The sequence below is a fragment of the Drosophila teissieri genome, chromosome 2R, assembly GCF_016746235.2.
Source record: "Drosophila teissieri strain GT53w chromosome 2R, Prin_Dtei_1.1, whole genome shotgun sequence".
In the NCBI taxonomy this organism is placed as follows: Eukaryota; Metazoa; Arthropoda; class Insecta; order Diptera; family Drosophilidae; genus Drosophila; species Drosophila teissieri.
The window spans coordinates 16,835,676-16,854,281 of NC_053030.1; the positions used below are offsets into that span (position 1 = coordinate 16,835,676).

An 18,606-nucleotide genomic window follows, 5' to 3' on the forward strand; every position below is an offset into this window, starting at 1 on the left:
ACACATAAAGAAGCCGCCATAGCGGCGTTAGTGGGAAAGAGAGGGCGAGAGGAGACGGAGAGCGAATACGAATGCGTATGGTGTAGTTGTAGTGGTGGGCGGTCGTGTTTTTTTTCGTTGAAAAATCTCTGGATTCAGAGGGAAAAACAGAAAAACAAAAAGAAAACACCGTATATTGTACGACAAATTTTGTGAATTCTACATTGCTAAAAAAAAAATTACAAAAATTAAATTTGAAATGCATTATAACACCCACACACATGCACACCAATACACACAGTAGTTGCGCTGTTGTCTCCTCTTTTTTTTTTTGTGTTTTTCTCTCTGCGTAAACGTTTTGTTTATTACCCCCGCTCTTCTACTTCCTTTCTTTGATTTTAGCCGCGCGCGCATACGATAAATTGTTGTTAATTTTACAGTGTGTAATGCTTAATTAATACCCTGTCTCTCCACCCATCGCTATCTCTTTTGTTTTGCAATTCAATTGATAACATATCGGAAATAGTGTGTCTGGAAAATAAATAATCGTAATAGTTTCATGTGTGCATTTCAACAGCGTTCTTCTAGTGCGAAACCAGTTTGAAAAGCTACAAGAAATATATATAGCTCAATATATATATATATATGTATATGTGTGACGCCGCCAGTTCTAATCTTTAAATCAATAAACAAAACTGGAAGCCATTAGCTGAAATCACAACAGCAGCAACCGCAGAAGAAACCAACGGGGAAAATGAAGCCAAAGCAGAAGATTTCCGTGGAGCCGCTCTTGCTAGTCGCAATTCTCATCGGAGTTTTGGTAGCCGCCACCCACGCTCAAGATCAGGTAAGACCTTTGGAAAACCCAACCCGAAATGTGTGCACAACAAATATTTGTTAAATTTACACTAAAAGTGTATTTAATAGTGTTAGACAACTGTGTTAGGCCTTTGCATTGCCAAATGTCTGTCAATTTACAACCAAATTGCTGAATGTTATTAGTTTACGTTTAGATAACACAAAACCGATGACCAACTTCAAGTTTACCTGGCAAACCAAATAATATTAATGTGGCTTTAATGGCTATCGAATGATTATTCATATTAATGCATCACACAGCTTGATTAGTTACAGAGCCTAAAGGTCGTCATTAGACATTGCTGTCCTTTTGTAGCTGCATAAACGTGTTCAGCATTTGGGGACACAGTGGAGCATTCAATTGAACATAGTTTAGCTTTCAAAAGCATAGTTGTTAGCCGCCCATACTGCTTGTAACTGCTTCCCAATTAAATCGAGGCAGATTCAATCAGCAATCCGAACTCCCAGTTTTCCCACCTTGAGGGCTCCAACTCGGTTCGATTTCTTGTCCACTTCAGTTGTTTTTGCGGTTTGCGGTTGTCCATGCTGTTGTTGCACTTATCATGCAAAATTCGGCAGCCCCAAAGGTGGATACATGTGCATGTGCATGTGTATGTGTATGTCCATGTGCATGTGGATGTGCAGGGGCTTGACGGGCAATCTCCAAGGCATTGCACTGAATGCAATTTGTGGCTGCAGATAATGAAGAGGAAAGGCCTCCATGTACCAATGAATGTAAGCTGTTAGTTGTGAGCCGTAAGCTTCTGGCTCCAGTGCTCCATTGGTTCTTGTAGAAAAGACATTAAAAACGTCTGCATTGCGAACGCATAAATATGGCAGTGAACTATACGCACAGACATCAGTTCAGCACTCTGCAATATATGTATATATATATAGATAGATATAGATATAGACAAGGAGGTTGCTGTGCTGTTGGTCAAATAAGGCTGCAAATCTGAAATGGTCATCGGGTCCAGCTCGCATCCAACCATCTATCCATCCATCGATGCTGTCCGTTGTTACCCATTAGCGATGAGAGATGAGTGCCGCCAGAGAAACAGATATACCACGTTCGTCTGGAGAATGCGACTCAGAGATATAGAGATGATTCAATTTCCGACGAATTCCTTTCTTTCTATTCGTCTCGTGCTTTCTTTAATCACCTGCCCAATGAGATCATTTGGTGGGTGAATGTGGTGTTTGAAAATTGTTTACAGATTCGAAACTCGCCTCTTTGTTGTTTTCCACTCTTTAAAGTACTTTGGGCATTAATTGAGCAGTTTAATTTAAATTTACGGACTGGAAACTAAGCTCTTAAAGGGTATTAACTAAGCGAAACAGGTTAAATTAATGGGCAAGCTGTGTGCATTGCTTAAAGCAATTGCCAAATTGGTTCTTGTCTTAATGATTTTGATCTAAGCTGATTTACTTTCCATACTTTACTATTATAAATAGATCAAAAGATTATTTATCAGCCTTTTCTTGTTATCTAGAGCAATTACAGTTAAGATTTATAAGTTGATTATCAAACTCACTAATGCATCAGCCCACAAGCCCAAAAGACATTATTATTGTCGCTTTCTTATCTATATCAATTAAGCAGCCATTTTCAAGCTTAGTTTAAACTGTGTTTCTAAGAGACGTTTTCCCAATTTTCCTCAAAGAGTTTACAGTTGCATTTTCTAGAGCTCATCACTGAGAGCACTTCTTGTTTTGGGCCTGGGTTCTGGGCCAGTTTGTGATACAACTTCTGCTACTGGTCACGATGATCTTTGGCATCGACTGTTGCCAACAAAAGCATCCGGCTATTGCCAATTTCGATGGCTGTGTTTGCCTCTTTCACTGCCTGTTTGTTTGTTCGTTTGTTTGTTCGCTTGCCTGTTGGTTTGTTTGCTTTTATTGGTGTGTGACTTATTGGCCCGAAAAATTTCTACACACACTTCTACATAAATAGTGCGATGGCCTTTTACCCCTTCGCAATTGCCCCCCTTTTCCCCCCCGCTCTAAAGCAGTCTGTAATCTTGTTTTTGCCGTTCCGTCCATCTTGTGTCCTGTTTTTGGTGTTTGTCACTTGTTTTTGCCAAAATTGGCATTCGTGGTTAAGCCCTCCTCGACTCCTTCGTAGCTCCTTTTCCTGTCGTCGAAAACATTTTGAGAACGTGCCCGGAAAATTGATGAGTAGCACGGCGAGCGATGGCTATGAATTCAACGAAAAGGGGGTGCAAGTTTGATGGTTGTGACGGCTGCAAGTGCCACACTATCTATTTTCCGTTCCTCGTTGTTGACTCATTTATAAAGTTCTCCCACTATCTAAGATCAAACAAACATTGTTTTTTCATTTTAAAACTATTTTAACTTTGTTAAACATTTTTATCACAAAGAAAATAAGGGAAAATCATTTTCAACCATTTGAGTATGTAAGAGTAGCAGAATTTTTTTTCAATGTAACAATAATTAAGTGTGGAAGTTAGTAAGGGATAACACTCGATAGCATCCTCTCACCTCAAAGGTGTGGAAACCCAATATGCCACGCCTCCTTTAACATTGCTCCCTCCCGCTTTCCGCATCCCTACGAACTGCCCGCTGTTTGTGTTTATTTTCCTTTCTTGGAATATCGATTCGTTGCCAGACGGCGACAGACAGCGATAAGGTTGTGCCGATATTGGGTTTTCCATTCGATCGATTCTGTGGATCTGGCTACCTAAACAACAAACACTTCCTTGAACTGGGTAATCAAATTCAGATTTTTGTCTACTGTTGATGGAAATGGAAACTTGAATAAAATGGGTTTTCGTTTATTTTGAGTTGAGACTTGCAGATTTTTTGAGTTGCAGATTTGATCGTTGGTCTGAATCCATATTTAATCAAAGCTGACTAAAGTAGATGGAACTAGTTTCTATGAATTATTTTGAATTTTCATTTGCATTTTTCATTCATCTATGTTACAACTTTAATAGTAGTCATTTTATGACTATATACTTTTAAACTTATATTCTTAGTTGGCTTAGATTCTTGTTTAGAAGCCCATCCCACTGAGTTTTATTCAAATTACTATTAATTTTCCGTACACATTCCAGTTTGCTTCTCCTCCACTCATTCATTTCATTCAATCTTTGTTCATTACCTTGCCCATATGTTCATTATCAACCCCTCTCGTTCCCCCTTGTTTCCGTCATATGCGGTTTACATTTTTTTCAATTATTATTCACGTGTGTCTCTTTTCATTTGCCTTTGCACCAACATTCGTGTCTCATGTTGTTGTTGTGGTTATGCACTTGCAATTGCTAGCTGCGTCTCTTTCTATCTCTCCCCCCATCTTTTCGCTTTCTGTCTTGTCTCACCTTTCTGTAAATATTTTTACACGAAAAGAGGAAAAGCGAAGTTTAGATACCCTTACAGTTGTAATCATATTTACATATATTCACAAGCATTACTTCTGTAAAATATATTTCAACTCCAGACGGACGAATAAATTTTTAATTAAAAAATGCGGTTTGGGGGCGTTAGAAAATCATTCCACAAGTTACTTACTTTTTAACGAATCTAGTATTAAATCCACGAGTAACGGGTATAAAAACCGTGCAATTATCAATTGCCGACTTGGCAATGTCAAAAAGTTATCTAAGATTCGTTTGTCGTTTTTAGTATTTATTATTAAATGTCACACGAGCTTATAAGCAGCAGATTAATTACGGTAATCTAAGTTCAATTGAAAATCCCCACAAGTAATCTGCGTCAGTTGCTAATTAAGCCAGAGCAAACAAGATCATGTGTACAAGAGAGAGAGATACAAAAAAGAGAGGTAAAAAACACATCGAAAGAGATGGGAGCACTTGAAATTTGGCTGTAACAAAAACATTTTTATAAATTTGCTGAATTTTTTCGTTGTCACCAAACCGTAAATACAATTTAATTATAATAACAGCCTTAGGCTTACCGCAAATAAATCACAAGCATAAACATTTGCTACATAAACCAAAACCATAAGAGAGACACTAAATAAGAGCACAGTGCAAAGAGATGGAAAGAGAGTTCGTTGTAAATTGTAAATGAAGCGAAAAAGCAAAGAAGAAGCAGAAACCTGCATAAAAAATGTTTGTGTGCTGGCGGCATGTAAGTGTATGTGTGAGAGCGTGATTGTGTGCGTAGGCAGCAGACAACTTTGAAGAAGAAGAGGCAGAATACAAAAACGCACGGAGTTCGAAAACTCCGCCAGAGAAGTTTGTCTACACTGTGCAACAAAATGTTATCTAATGAGGTTTAGGGTATTGTGAATAACTGACGGCAAAATTGGTTTACCAAAAAATTAAGAACAAAAATCAGAGTGTGTCTTGGCCAGTTTTACCGAGGATGACTGATGGATCCCTAATTGCGGGTGCCGTCTTAGGGGAATCTTGGCACGAAACGGACCCCCTGTAGGCCAGTGTTTCGGTTTCGGAAGGGGACTCTCGCGACCTCGTCTCGAGTCTTTGGGCTGGGTCTTTGGTCTGCGTTTGTCTGAGTTTCCGTCTCTTTGGGTTTCTTGGCCCGTATGATTTTGAGATTTCAGTTTCTGCTGAGGCGGCGTTTGTTGGTATGTCTGTTTGTATGTATGTATGCTTGAGTGTATGTTGCATGTCTGCTGAGGTAAACAGCGCAAACACACAAACAACGTCTCATTAATGAATACACACATCCATACATATTGGCCGGCAGGCGACAACAACAATAGCAACCGCCCCCCGTGTTCTGTGGGAAAGAAAGAGAGAGTGCAAGAGAGCGAACGAGAAGGGCGACTGAGTGACAGAAAGAGATGGGTAGTGTAAGGCAATGTCAATAAACATGCGTTGTTGCCGCTTTTCATTGTTGTTTTTGTGCTGATGCTTTTGTTGTTGCTTTTGTTGTTTCATATGTTCGACTTCGTCTTGTTTCGTTTTGCGGTTTACTGACGGACAACTTGTACATACATATGTACATATGTATGTATGTTCGTACGGTGGATTCTGCTTCTTGCCACCTACTCCCACTCTTAGCTCAACTCTTCCTCTGTGTCTTCTCCTCCACCCACCTCCTCTTACGCACACACACGCATACCTCTTCCACGCTGTAATGTGCGTGTGTGTGCTGTTTTATTGGATTTTACAATTTTGTTTTCATTTTTATTGCCCTCTTCGTGTGTCCCACTGTTGCTGATTTAGTTTCCTTCCCATTTATTCCCATGTTCGTTTTGTTTATTAAAGGGTATAACTGTTTTGGGTACTTTTCCTGCTGGATGTCCTAAATATTTCGTGCTGTTTATAGCGGTAAAAGTACATAGAAATAAATTCAGCATTAATCATCCTATACCATTAAAATCTTTAGGTTCGAAGGGTTTATTTTAGAGACTAAAAATAGATTTTTTATTTTTCCCTGGGGTCATGTGGCGCACTCAAAATTTTGATAATTCGCAGTTGAGTTTTGTTTATTTGGGGCCCCACCCCGTGCGGAATATTTTTCCAGATTTTAATTGCAATAAATAACATGGGGGACGTGCCAATCCCGATTGCGCCTACTCCCGTACTTTATCCCCACCTCGTCTCCCCATTTTTTTCGTTTGCCATTTCAATTTTCATTGACGCAAATCGCGCGCAAAATATTCTGTTGATTTCTTTAGCTTCCTCTCGGATTCTCCGTTTTCCCCCTTATTCGCAACTGTGTTTTTGTATATTGCGCGTACTTCCTGTCTAGTTTTTTGTTGTTCTTGTTGTAGCATTTGACTTTTCGCTGTGCGTTCTGAGTTTCCTTTTTTTTGTGTGTTTGTTTGCATATCATTAACACCGAAAAGCCGACAGAAAAACGCTTGAAAAAGAGTTAACCGCCCCCGCGCAAAAGTCAAATGACAACAGAGCCCAGTTAGTCGACGCCCCGCCCTCTTTTGCTTCCGCCTCTTCACATCTTCACCTCCGCCTTGCCGCATCTTTATCAACCCGTTCGCCCACGCGCTTCGCATACTTTCATAATTATGCGCTTTTATTGTTGTTTGTTTGATGTTGTCGATGAGTTTTCAATGGACTTGCACACATTCCAGCCGACTGTTCGATTTCTGTTTCCAGTTCCCTTTCCACAACGAAAACTCTCACCTTCTCCAATTTGCTGCATCCCTATGTAGCTTTGAAATACTCTAGATTCACTTTTGTGATCAGATACTTTTGTAAAATATATTACATCTATATGGTATTACATTTAAGTGGATTTGTAAATAAAATAAAATAAATTAGTGACTCTTAAATAAGTAGAATATTCTTTACTCGAATTAAATAAAGATGCATTTATTGTAGGGGTATTAAGGCTTCGAATAGTTTTTCCACACAGTTGGGAAGCTTTTGGAACAATTTTACAACCCTATTGTGTGTTTTGGAACGCCCACGCAAAGGCCACAAAAACCGACGCAAATTCTTGCACACACACCGCCGCCCGGTAATCGAGTGGCGGGGAAATGGGCTGGCGGGGGCTGGGAGAAAAGCGGCTGAAACAAACACAAATGCAGATTTGTTTATACGCCTGGTCAGGGAAAAATTTCACGAAAATTTATTTACCTCTTTCCAAGCGAATTTCAAACGCAATTATACAATTTAAACTTTAGCTTCAGCCGTAAAATGTTTATTATTGGCGTATTTTTGGAAAAATTTTGGTAATTAAGTGTTTTGGAAAATGAGAAAAATATCGAGCACATATCTCGAGCTATTTTCTCGCGCACATCAACATTAAGATTAACAATCTCACCTTGGCCAGAGTGGGCGTCATCTCATTTCGCAGTGAATCTGTTTTTCTGCCAGTTTCCGATTTGATAAGGAAAATACTATTATACAGAGTCGTAAATAATCGCTCGAACAAAGAACGAATCGCGTTCCGATGTGAGTGATCTACGATAATCCCCGGCCTGAGGTCAGTTGAACTCGCCTGGAGATTAAATACCGAATTATAGGTAATGGTGTTTATTTTGTTTAAATGATCTCATTGCTATTTGTGCGGCAGAGTCTACGAATCTGAACTTAGGTTGACAGCAAGAACGATGTGCATTCTGGGGAATTTTTAATTACTGGGACTTTCACTATAATTCTTTAATCAAAATAAATATATATAAATAATATATTTAATCATATACCTAATGTCATTATTGTATGTGTACTATGACTTTTCCTCGCATCGCTGCTGTTTTTCTCTTTTCTGTTGATAAGATATTCTGGCCGTTGGTCTTTTCCCGGCGTTTTATTCAATTTTTGGGGAATTCCCGGCAAATGCAGTCCCCCAAAGGGCCATTGTCATTGTTTCGACCGACGGACCAGAAACGTTTGGGGGAAACCTAAAACTCGTTACACCCCGAAAAGCGGGGAAGTTGCAACTTGCAACTGAAGTTGCGGCAACAGATTGCAGCTCCCTAAAAAGTTTGCGAAAATCCCCCGTAACTCCCCTTTTCACTTCTGACAGCTGCTGTGTTTTGCTCCGTCTGGCTGCTCTTTGATTTTTGGCTTTTTCGGTTTATTGACACGACTCAAGTTTCAAGTGCTCAGATGTTGGGAAGCAGAGAGCAATATAGCAACTGATAGCCGGCAAATGTTTCACATTTCGGGTCATTGAACAATGTGAAATAAAGCAGCAGTAAAAATGATTGCCCTACGAAACAGACATTTTCTAATCAAATACATATTTCTGTGAAGATTATACGAATTTATGGCTACTAATTAAAAAGTCTAATAAAATTGGCCTGTGAAAAATATTTCAAATTGAATTCAATGCAAATTAATCAATATACACTCCTATTTCTAGCACAAGCTAATTAGATTGTGAACTAGAAATTCTTGAATAATAATAACATTTGCAAACTAAATTATGCATTTATTTCGCTAGCTGAAGTGTATGGAATACATTTACGGGATGCTTTTTGATCAATTGTAAATATTTGTTACTGCCAACGCTAAATAATTTAATAACATCGCATAATAAATTTGTTGACCCATGAATGTGTTTTAATTTTGGGTCAGACACATGAACGTAGCGTAAGTGTTCTAAAAATGTTCTATTATTCCACGGTTTTTGCGGGTAATTTTGCCCATTAAAATTGAAGCAAATCCGTTGAAAAAGTGCATGCATAATTCATGCCTTTGACTTTTGGCCACTACTGTTTGCTGGCCATTTTTGGTTTGTTGGTTTGTTGTTTTTGCCCTCGACATTGACGCTTTAATTGTTATCAACGAGCAACGGGCAACCGAAATTACATCAGTGTGCGAGCCATTAAATTATGCTTATTTGTCATATTTTAATTTAAGTTTAATCGCATTTGTTGTCTGCTTTCTGTGCCCCTTCCGTTTGCCTTCTTTTCCCCACTCGATTTTCATCGATTGGGTCACGTATGCAAATGGCAAGTGTTGGCATTTGGGTCTCGTCTTTCCGATTGCTGCTGACTCACTAAAACTGATCACAGATTGAGAATCATGAGAGTCCATAGATCGTTTAGTTGTGTATACGTTATAATGACTAATGCTTTGAAAAGCACTGCAAATCAATTGCTGATTAGTAGCAATCGCTACTTGGAACTCGGAAATGCAGACTTTGCAAAGATATATGACGATAGAGATTAAAAAAGGAGATAAGTAAGATCATAAAAACTAATAATGTGATCAAGTTACTTGGAAATCTGATCTGATTCTAGAATATTTTTATTATGTTATAATAATAATTATTAGATTTTTTGCCTGGAAATCGATGTATGTTTGACATTGGCCTTGGTTAATCAACTTTTGGTGGCCTGTAAAAAAGTTTATTACATGATGTAAATAGATATCCCGCTGGCGACACCCGGCAAAAGTGAATTTGCATTTTCATTTACGCCTCAAATGGGAGCAAGATTTTGTTCTTTTTCTTGCCAGAGTTGCCGCCTTGCTTTGAATTTTACGCTGGTTGCGTGGACAAGAGGAGTTGTTGCTAGTAAGTGGGTGGCGAATGGTTGGGTGACTCTTGTGGCAGGAAGGGGCATGTGGGGAGACCCGGCGTTTGGTATTTTGCTTTGGCTTTGCCACACGATGAGCTGCGTGGATGGCGCTAGATCCCTATCCTTACTTTGCATCTCCTCCCAACTGCACCGAAAGAAACAATTGAATATTACTAGAAACAAATATGTAGCATTCTAGCTGAAGCTACTATGTTTAGATTTTTTTATGAATACATATTTTTTTTAATGTTAGTTTTTGATTTGAAAAGGATGCTTGGAAATATGCTTGCATAAGCTAATAGAAAGAGATACAAAATAAAGTCATCTTTACCAACTTTGCTAATAAACTTTTTTAATTAAGGATTAACGGTTTGCCTTGAAGCCTATACTCAACCGTTTTTTTCTGTGTATTGCTCCCTTTGAAAAGCCTGCGGCGTTTTTTTCCCCCCAACCTGCTTGCTGTTTCATATGCAAATACTCGTAATATTTTTCAAATGTTGTTTGCTTTTGCCCTGGCTCACACAATTTTCCTCATTCTTTTTCCTTTTTTTTTTTTTGCGCTGGTCGCGCTGCTGGGGCTGCCTTTTCACATTTTTCAATTTTCCACGTTCGCTTTGTTGTCGCTGCTGATAGTCGGTATGTGTATATAGCCCTATATAGCGTGTATTTGCAGTGTTGCTTACATTTTCATTACTTCTTTTTTTGTACGCTCCTTTTTCCCCCAACAACCAACAATTCTCACTTGGCAGCAGCTGTGCGGCAGGCCAAACCAAAAGGAAGTTGTCCAATGCTGGCCAAGAGAGGAGCAAAATGTTTGCATTTCAAATTACCCATGGGCCAATGACTGTTGACTGATTTTTTTCTACCTTTATTTGTTGCTACTTGACTTCCGTTGGGGCTAAAAAAAATGGAGTGGTAAAAGGGGGACAGAACCATCAGTAGTTTGCTGTTTGATGCACTTGAACCTAAATTGATTTCAGATTTCTCAAAATTAATCATCTAACTCAAAGGCAGTTAATAAATCACTCCGTCGGCTTGTTTTTATCTGTGGTTTAACACACTCTTACTGACATCGCTGCACTTGCCAAAATCCATGCAAAACTTTGGTTGCCAAATTTGTTCCATCTAAATCCGTTGATTTATGTCTGAGGTGAAAGTTTTCATACTTAAAAGCATATTTCAAATTTGTACATTATAGTAAGGTATTTTGTCTTTGTTTCTGTCTGAAATTTATCACCACAAATACCTTAGTATTTTTATTAAATTATAAAACGTTTAATTTGTTGTTTCAAAAGCAGCAAATATATTTCAAAATAACTTAATTGTACTTTAACTTAAAAACTTTTTTAAAATTCCCTTATCTCCAAGATGTTTACTTCAAATTGGTTTGGATTTAATTCAGTTTAGCAAGAGTATTTCATTTCAGCTTCGGTCAAGTCTGCTGTAATTTATGTAAATTTTTCATCGACCCTCTCTATAGTTTTAAAATTTTTTTAGGTTTTTATCTCGGGCTTACGGAAGTCCCAGAACCGCAAAGTATGCAAACATAAACCAAAAGTATGTGTGTGGGTGTGTGTGTGCGGGTGTGCGTGGGTGGGAGTGGGAAAGACATAGAGAGAGAGACAGATGAACTCACATTTGTTATGCACTTTGAATGGAAGGAACATGCCATGTTTTTTTGTTTTTGTGCCTGAATAAATTTAAATTCGTAATTAGTTGGGGGAGTAAATGGGATTTAAGGTTTTTTCCCCGTGTGGTTCCTTTTTTTTCCCGACCAAGCTAACTAAACATGTAATAAATCTGCATTTTGTATACTTACATCCCGGTGTGATCCAAATCTGCCGGAATGAGCTACGAAAACAATGAACAGGGGGCCCTGAAAATGTGGGGAAATGTGGAATTTGTAATGTGAAATGGGCTACCTGCAATCAATCACGCTGCCCAAGTGGCCCAGATATCCGATTTTGGTGGCTGAAATAACAATTGAAGGGCTGATTGGAAATCGGGATTTGCTTAATATTCACTTTGTTGACAGCTGAGGAGGGGCAAGAGTTTTCTTTGTGTGGAATTGTATCTATTTTTAATTTTTAAATTGGGGTTTTTTTTTATAAAGACCCACGTAACTTTATTATCATTCTTTATAATTCTAGAAATTCGAGTGCCTTGTGTCAATTTATTGAGGGTTTATCAAACATTCCATAGTAATGTGATGATTTCAATTATTCTAATTCCATGGGCGAGGCAATCGGATTTTCGATTAAAGGCATTAAATGGCGAAGCAGGGGATGAATTACATTTTTCTAGACTAAGTAAACTGCGAATTTCGATAAGCCCCCAGTTTTGGGGTGTGGGGCTCCATTGCTGTGGCTTCTGAAAGGTTCGATTTCGCTTGGCGTTGGGGTTCTCGTGGGTATTGAGAAGGGTTTAATGACCAGAGAGACCGCGTTTCATGTTTTTCCCTCTTTTCTTTTTTCTGGACACTCGAGTGTATGTGTGTGTGAGTGTGCATTTTTAATCATGTGCTTGCCTACTTAGCTTTATTTGCCAACAGCAATAACCCACCGGCAACAAAAGTGGCGACAATGTTGTTGTGGGGCAGTCCCAATTGGGAAATGGAGCCATGTGCCACGTACTTGGCTGGCTAATTCCTTATATGCACGAACATTTCTTCTTGTTTTTATACCATCTCGATTGGCATGCACAGTAGCACACACAGGAAGTACAGTAAAGGCTCGTTGGATTGCTGAATAATGGTCTATTTTGGCATTTCAATGTCAATCGTTTGATAGACCATAAATCGATTGGCGTTGGGATCGTTTCAATTAAGTGCAATTCAAATGGGTGACGAATGCTAGCGGAATGCATGTAAAAGAAGGTTCGTCCAATAAATGAACAATTTTGCCTATCCATTTTCCATTCGTACGTTACATTTCATGGCTGTAAGGCTGCTATAATTTTAGGATGCACAAAAATGCCATAGGATGCCATAGATGAATGTCTTATCTACCCAAAATATTACCATATCTGGGAAAAATAAATTCACGATTTATTTTTTCAAGTTTCAATTCTGAAACTGAGTGTACATACTCATTCTAAAAATCCAAAATGTTTGCATGTCCTGCATGTTATCCTCGTTCATCTGTCCCTCCCTCAGTTTTTTTTATTTGTTTGTTCGTTTGAATGAATGTATTTCAGTTTTAGCACGTTTTGTGCCATTTTTGCCGTTTGGCCGAGTTACATATTTACTTTGAGTTTGTCCATGGCGGGGAATTCCAATTTTCTAAAACGTCACTGCATAGTTTCAGGCGTGGGGTACATCTCCTCAAACCCAGAATGGTGAACAACATTCATCTGTTCAAAATAAACCACTAGTTTTGTTTGATAAACTGATCGAAATGTTTCAGCCATGTCACTGCTTTTAAAGTTTTCATACCTATCCCCTTTGATGAGATACCTCCTTTGTCCACAAAGTAAATCGCAAGTTTTCCCTTTGAGAGAAAAGTTCAAAAGGACTTTCGCGTGCCTTTTGAGATGCAGTTTCCTGAAACGGAAAAGCGTTGAGCTGCAGCCCTCAGATAGATCAAATTATGGTAGCAAAACGAGTGCGAAAAGATAAGGATGAAGCCGTACCGAGGGGCAAATTGACAGCAGACTGCTGGCCCACATGCCACAAGTCGGAACGAAATGAAAAGTCCGAAAGGATCCGGAAAAGAGGGTAAAGGGCGGAGGGCGATAGTTAATTCCGTTCCTTATCAGTTGGAAGTCCTGCTGAGCCAACTTTGCATTGAGAGAGTGTCGCAGACAGAAAGGGAAGTCAAAATCTCTGCCAGATAAGTGCTTGGGGCATTTAAGTTTTTATGATGCTCTATAAAACACACTATATTTCAACACTATATGAATTAGCAGAGAAGATAACCATTTTTTTAAATACTTGTTAAAACCTAGTAATGTCGAATTAATTGAAAATAGAAAATTAAGATTAAATCCAAAAACGCACTAAAACTGACTACCTAAATCAAACCTGTTGAGTTGGTTAAGTAAATTGATGCGCCTAGGAAACGTGGTCGACTGCAGTGGGAAATCCCACAAAAGAGTTTCGCGTACTCGGCCCTGTTTGAAAAATCCCTGGCCTTAGTCATTTGCCAGCAGCATGTGGACGGACGTTGATTCTGGCCACGTCTGCTCGTGGCCTGCCTGATCCGCACTAGCCGGGTTTTCCCTGGAATGGTGGCTCCTGGTCTTTCTGGTCTCGGCGCACTGCCGCTGACATCATTGTCTTGCTATGCGAGTGGCGCTCGGTCTCATTTGGAGCGCCGCACCGCTCGCTGCTGTTGAATGCAGTCGTCTCCATTGCGTTCTCCAACTTCAGCTGGCAATCCGCAACCACAAACACCTCCCATCTGCCCTCTTTGACAAGGGTACACTGAGGAAAATTAAGCGAGAATAAACATTTTACGAATTTATAATATAGCTATCAATGTTTTGTTATTACGAGTTCAAATCATTTATGTTTTTGGAAAATTCTTATATTTTGCGTATCCTTTAACTTCTATAACCTTGCACTCATTTGAATACTCAAAATATTGCCGTATAATATTATAGGATATTTTTTTACAGTGCACCTTCATGCCATGTGCTTTCCCTCAGAACGTCCTCATTTCTGCACTCTTTCTCCTGATTCTTTCCCCACCTTTTTTTTCCTTTTGTATGGGCATATTTTTTTTATTTTTTGTTGCAACAGCTTTTGTGCTTGCGTTTAATTGAAGATTTTTTGACAGCAAACGTCGTTGGCATAGAAAGTCATGAGTACGAGAGGACCACAAAAAAAGGCGACGGAGGTGCTGGAGTTTGGTTTGTGGATGGCAGAGGGGCACCAGAAGATGTAGGACGAGGAGTTCGTAGAACTTTTGCACACAAATGGCAGCGATAACACAGCGCCGACTGACTGACTGCGGGCAGCCTGGCAACCCTGCATCCAGGAATCTGCCTTATGACGACCCATTTCACTATCGACAGCCGAGGCTTTGTTTCAACTTTATTACGTTGCTGCTCTTGCTGCTGTTGCTGCTGTTCCTGCTGGTGGAGATGCAGTTAAAATGTCCTCTGAAAATGGGAAAACCCAAAACTTTAAGAGCTTCCTTGAACGGGGAAAATTGCGCATGTGATTGGGTTGAAAGTTTGACGGGTAAATGGAAAAAGTTTCGCACATTAAATATGTACAATAGTTTAAAGTTATCTTTCGAAATTTTGAATAAAACAACATGTGACACTTTATCGATATCAAAAGTCAAGCTAAATTCTGATCTTAATTATAAATTCATTTGTGAATTGACTCTTCTTTTGAGCAAAAAAAAACTTATTAAATTAATTATAATTATTGCTGCGATAAATGCATTTATTGCTGCTTTGATTTCATTCAAAAAATTGACCCATTCCAAGTCAAATTACTTGTTAATGCTGTCGCACTTTCAAATATACACACGTTTTGCGAACTTCATTCGCCATTTGTCTTTCGGAGCTGTGGATTCCGAGTGCACATTTCAATTTCCACGGGCTGGGAAAACGGGCGAGGAAAAGGGAATTGGAGATAGGAGGAAAATGACAAGAATCCATTTACAATTCGGCACGTTCAAAGGGCGCGGGAAAACTGAAGAAGGGCGACATATCAGGTGCAAATGGCGACAGATACCTTTGGTTTTTCCCACTCGCTAACTTTGCCACTAATGCGCATTGGGCCAAGTGCATTTTCCAACAATTTATTACTTTATTCGACATTGTTGCTGGTGCCTTGCGTTTGCAAATTACATTTGGTTGCTAACCATTTATTGCATATTCATGGTCATTCGATAGGAGGCAATACGTTCATGAATATTGATAAAGCAAATTGCTTTTGTTTATGTTTGCATTTTCCCAGAATTAAAAAGTGCCAAGTTTGAATATTACCAATAGTGCTAAAGAACCAATGGATAGCCACATTTTTGCTGAAATATTAAACGGCTTATGCATTCACCCTTTTTTTAATTACTGCACGGAAGGTGGAGCAGAATATACAAAAAAAAAATGTTTAATGGATAAGGTGTGACCTCGTGGGGAAATGTGAGCTTTGCATGTCGAATTGAGGCTTTTCCGAGGGTTTTTCCACGCCAATCGATTGTCAAGCGAGCGACGGGCTTGCGTTTAACTTTTGTTATATACCCAATGATTCAATTACGGTGTCTTGCGCATCGGAAAAACCGTGGAAAATCCCACGAATAAACAGGCAGTACATGTACATGAAAGAAAAATCAATGCTTTGCGGTATTTCGCAGGTATTTCATGGTCCAAATACCGGCGATATTAAGATGCAAAAGAATAAAACAAAATCAAATTCCAGAAGTGACCTAGATTGCGGCTGTTTCTGTTCGTTGTGAATTGTTTGAATTTGTTTTTGATTAGTTGGAAATTTGGCTCCCGCTCCCCAATACCATTTATGTTTTGCAAACCAATTGAAAATCATTTGAGATGTATTCATTAGCTCTTTGAAGATGTTTGTTCCAGTTTAAGATTTGTTTGCATTGCAAAATTAGGAACTACTTTCTGAATTTCGTGTGGCAACCAAATTTGCTCAGCCTTTGATCTTCAACGAAATTTAAATGCGAGATTTTATGAACTCTTATATAAGTGTTGTACATTGGATGCATATTTCCCCCCGGGCAATTATTTTAAAACAAAGAAGTGTTTCATTTTATTGCAGCCCATGCTGCATTTTTTGTTTAATATTTACTTGGGTTTTTGTGCATTTCGCAAATCGGTGGCATACTACCAACAATGCAATGGACAAAATCAATGCACATTTGTATGTTTTTCAATCGGTGTTTTTGCTTTTATGGCCATGTTAATACCGTGGGGGGATTGCATTTTATGCCACATTTGGTTGCATCTGCATATGTTGCATACTTTTCAGGTTTCAGCAAATGAAGAGCGAAGCATTGCTGAAAGTCGAAATAAATATTTGTTGAATTTAACGTATTTGATTTTTGCTCTATGCACAGCCATGTCTATTTGATTAAATACTCCGTTTGTCTTTTTTGTTGAGCATTTATTTCGCATTTTAATTGCACGCCCAATTAATCGCCAATAATTTACAGCAGCTGTTCGTTGGATATTTATTTGCTTTCGTCTGATTTCAGTGTTTGTATTCATTTCAACCAATTCGTGCCTTGAAATATGGCTATGTGTTTTATGTTTTTTGTGCGAAGTAAACAAATTTAAACATTTTAATTGTCTGGATAATTTAAGTGGGGGCGGGCAACAAGTTTGACAGACAGACAGACAGACAAGAAAAAATTCGTATCCAGATGCCAAAGGCAAGTACAAAGCCCCGGCACTCTGTCCCTGTCTTTCTACGCATCCCTCTCTGTCTCTGGCTCTCTGTCCTGCAATAAAAACACAATCCCAGACTGACTTGTGGCATATGCTAATGAGAGCTATGTGCCTGCCACACTGTTGGCCTGCGCTCGCCCACTAATGCAATTGTGTGAGTGGGGAATAAAAAATGCACTGCGCAGGACACTGCAAGAAAAGCAACCCGAAAACTGAATTTTCTTAAGTTAACACTTTGGTAAATGAAGAATATACATACTACAATTTGTTCGCAGTGTATACAATAGAAGGAGTAATGGGAGTATGTGACATTTTAAGCTGCGTGTAAGCGCCGCCCCTGCTTTAAATACTGTTTAACTATTCCATGTGTCATAATATCTGGTCCACCTCTGGCCCATTCCATCGTGTCTCCTACTATTCCCATACTTTTTGTTGCTGCTTTATGACTCCTCTTGGCCATGAAAAAGCACAACTTTGAGCACAAGGGACGGGGCAAAGCCCATAGAATTGCACTCAGTCAAGTCGACGGACGGGCCAAGTTGGAAAGTAAGAGGAGAAGCCAGAAGCCGAGAGTGATATTACAAAAGGGACATCCCCGGGGGAAAGGGGGCGAAACTGGGTGAGAAGTACGCCACCCACCCACACATCCAAGAGTTAATGAGGAAATAGGCTTAGATAATGTGCCTCACATAATGCCCAGTTCTGGGACTCGAATCGCAAAAGGGAAACGGATGGGACTCTTCGTCTTCGTCTCATATTCTCGTGTTTGCGGTTGTGTCGCTTAAGCATTTTGTAAATGGTTTGTTTTGTCTTGCAATTAGTTTGAAAGGGTTGTGCTCTGGTTACAGGAAACCAAAACGAACCGAAGCAGCAATCCTAACCGAACTTAACTGAACTGAACTTGAACTGATGTGAGCCAAACAATGACCATCTATTGTCCATCCATTGCGATGCTAAGGAGCTGTGGGCCTGGACCTTATGTCCTCGGTTGGCTCAATTTATGGCTAATTAATAAGCCATGTGCAAGCTCAGGAGCGGCTTCCATGTATGTTATCAGTTTGAGAGCTCGATTAATTGGGATTGAAGCTTAACGAGGGTATTGTTTTCACACTTAACCCTTTAAAACTTTGGGAGTAGAAGTGGCAGTGTTAATTAATTATAAACCAAATATGTATTAGAACCATTCTACGCCTTTCACCTGATGGGATTTCTTTATGTAACATTTATTCCATTGCAATCAATGCAGTGATTTGCTACAGTAAGTCAATAAAAGACATTGATAAAGTTCACGAACTCATTCCCCACTGTTTACTTTGGGAACTTCCTTAGGCCTTTATCTTGCAACAAGCAGATGCCAAACCAAAATTATTACTTTTAAATACTTTCTGTTTACAAAAATTAGCATTTCGCAAACATCACGCAGGATGGAGGAAAACAAAATAAACAGACTGAAAAAATTG

The 18,606-nt window shown here is 39.1% G+C and overlaps 1 protein-coding gene across 5 annotated transcripts in view; it reads left to right on the forward strand.

Moving 5' to 3' along the window:
• LOC122615233 (syndecan) overlaps positions 1–18,606 on the forward strand; it is a 91,096-nt gene that overhangs the window by 261 nt on the left and 72,229 nt on the right. For 4 of the 5 annotated variants that reach the window (XM_043790194.1, XM_043790191.1, XM_043790195.1 and 1 more), the window contains exon 2: positions 557–826. In XM_043790194.1, the coding sequence (XP_043646129.1) occupies positions 734–826 (93 nt within the window). In that variant the 5' untranslated portion in view covers positions 557–733. Of the gene's footprint in view, positions 1–534; positions 827–18,606 lie in introns of those variants that run through there. The other variant, XM_043790192.1, reaches the window with a different exon arrangement.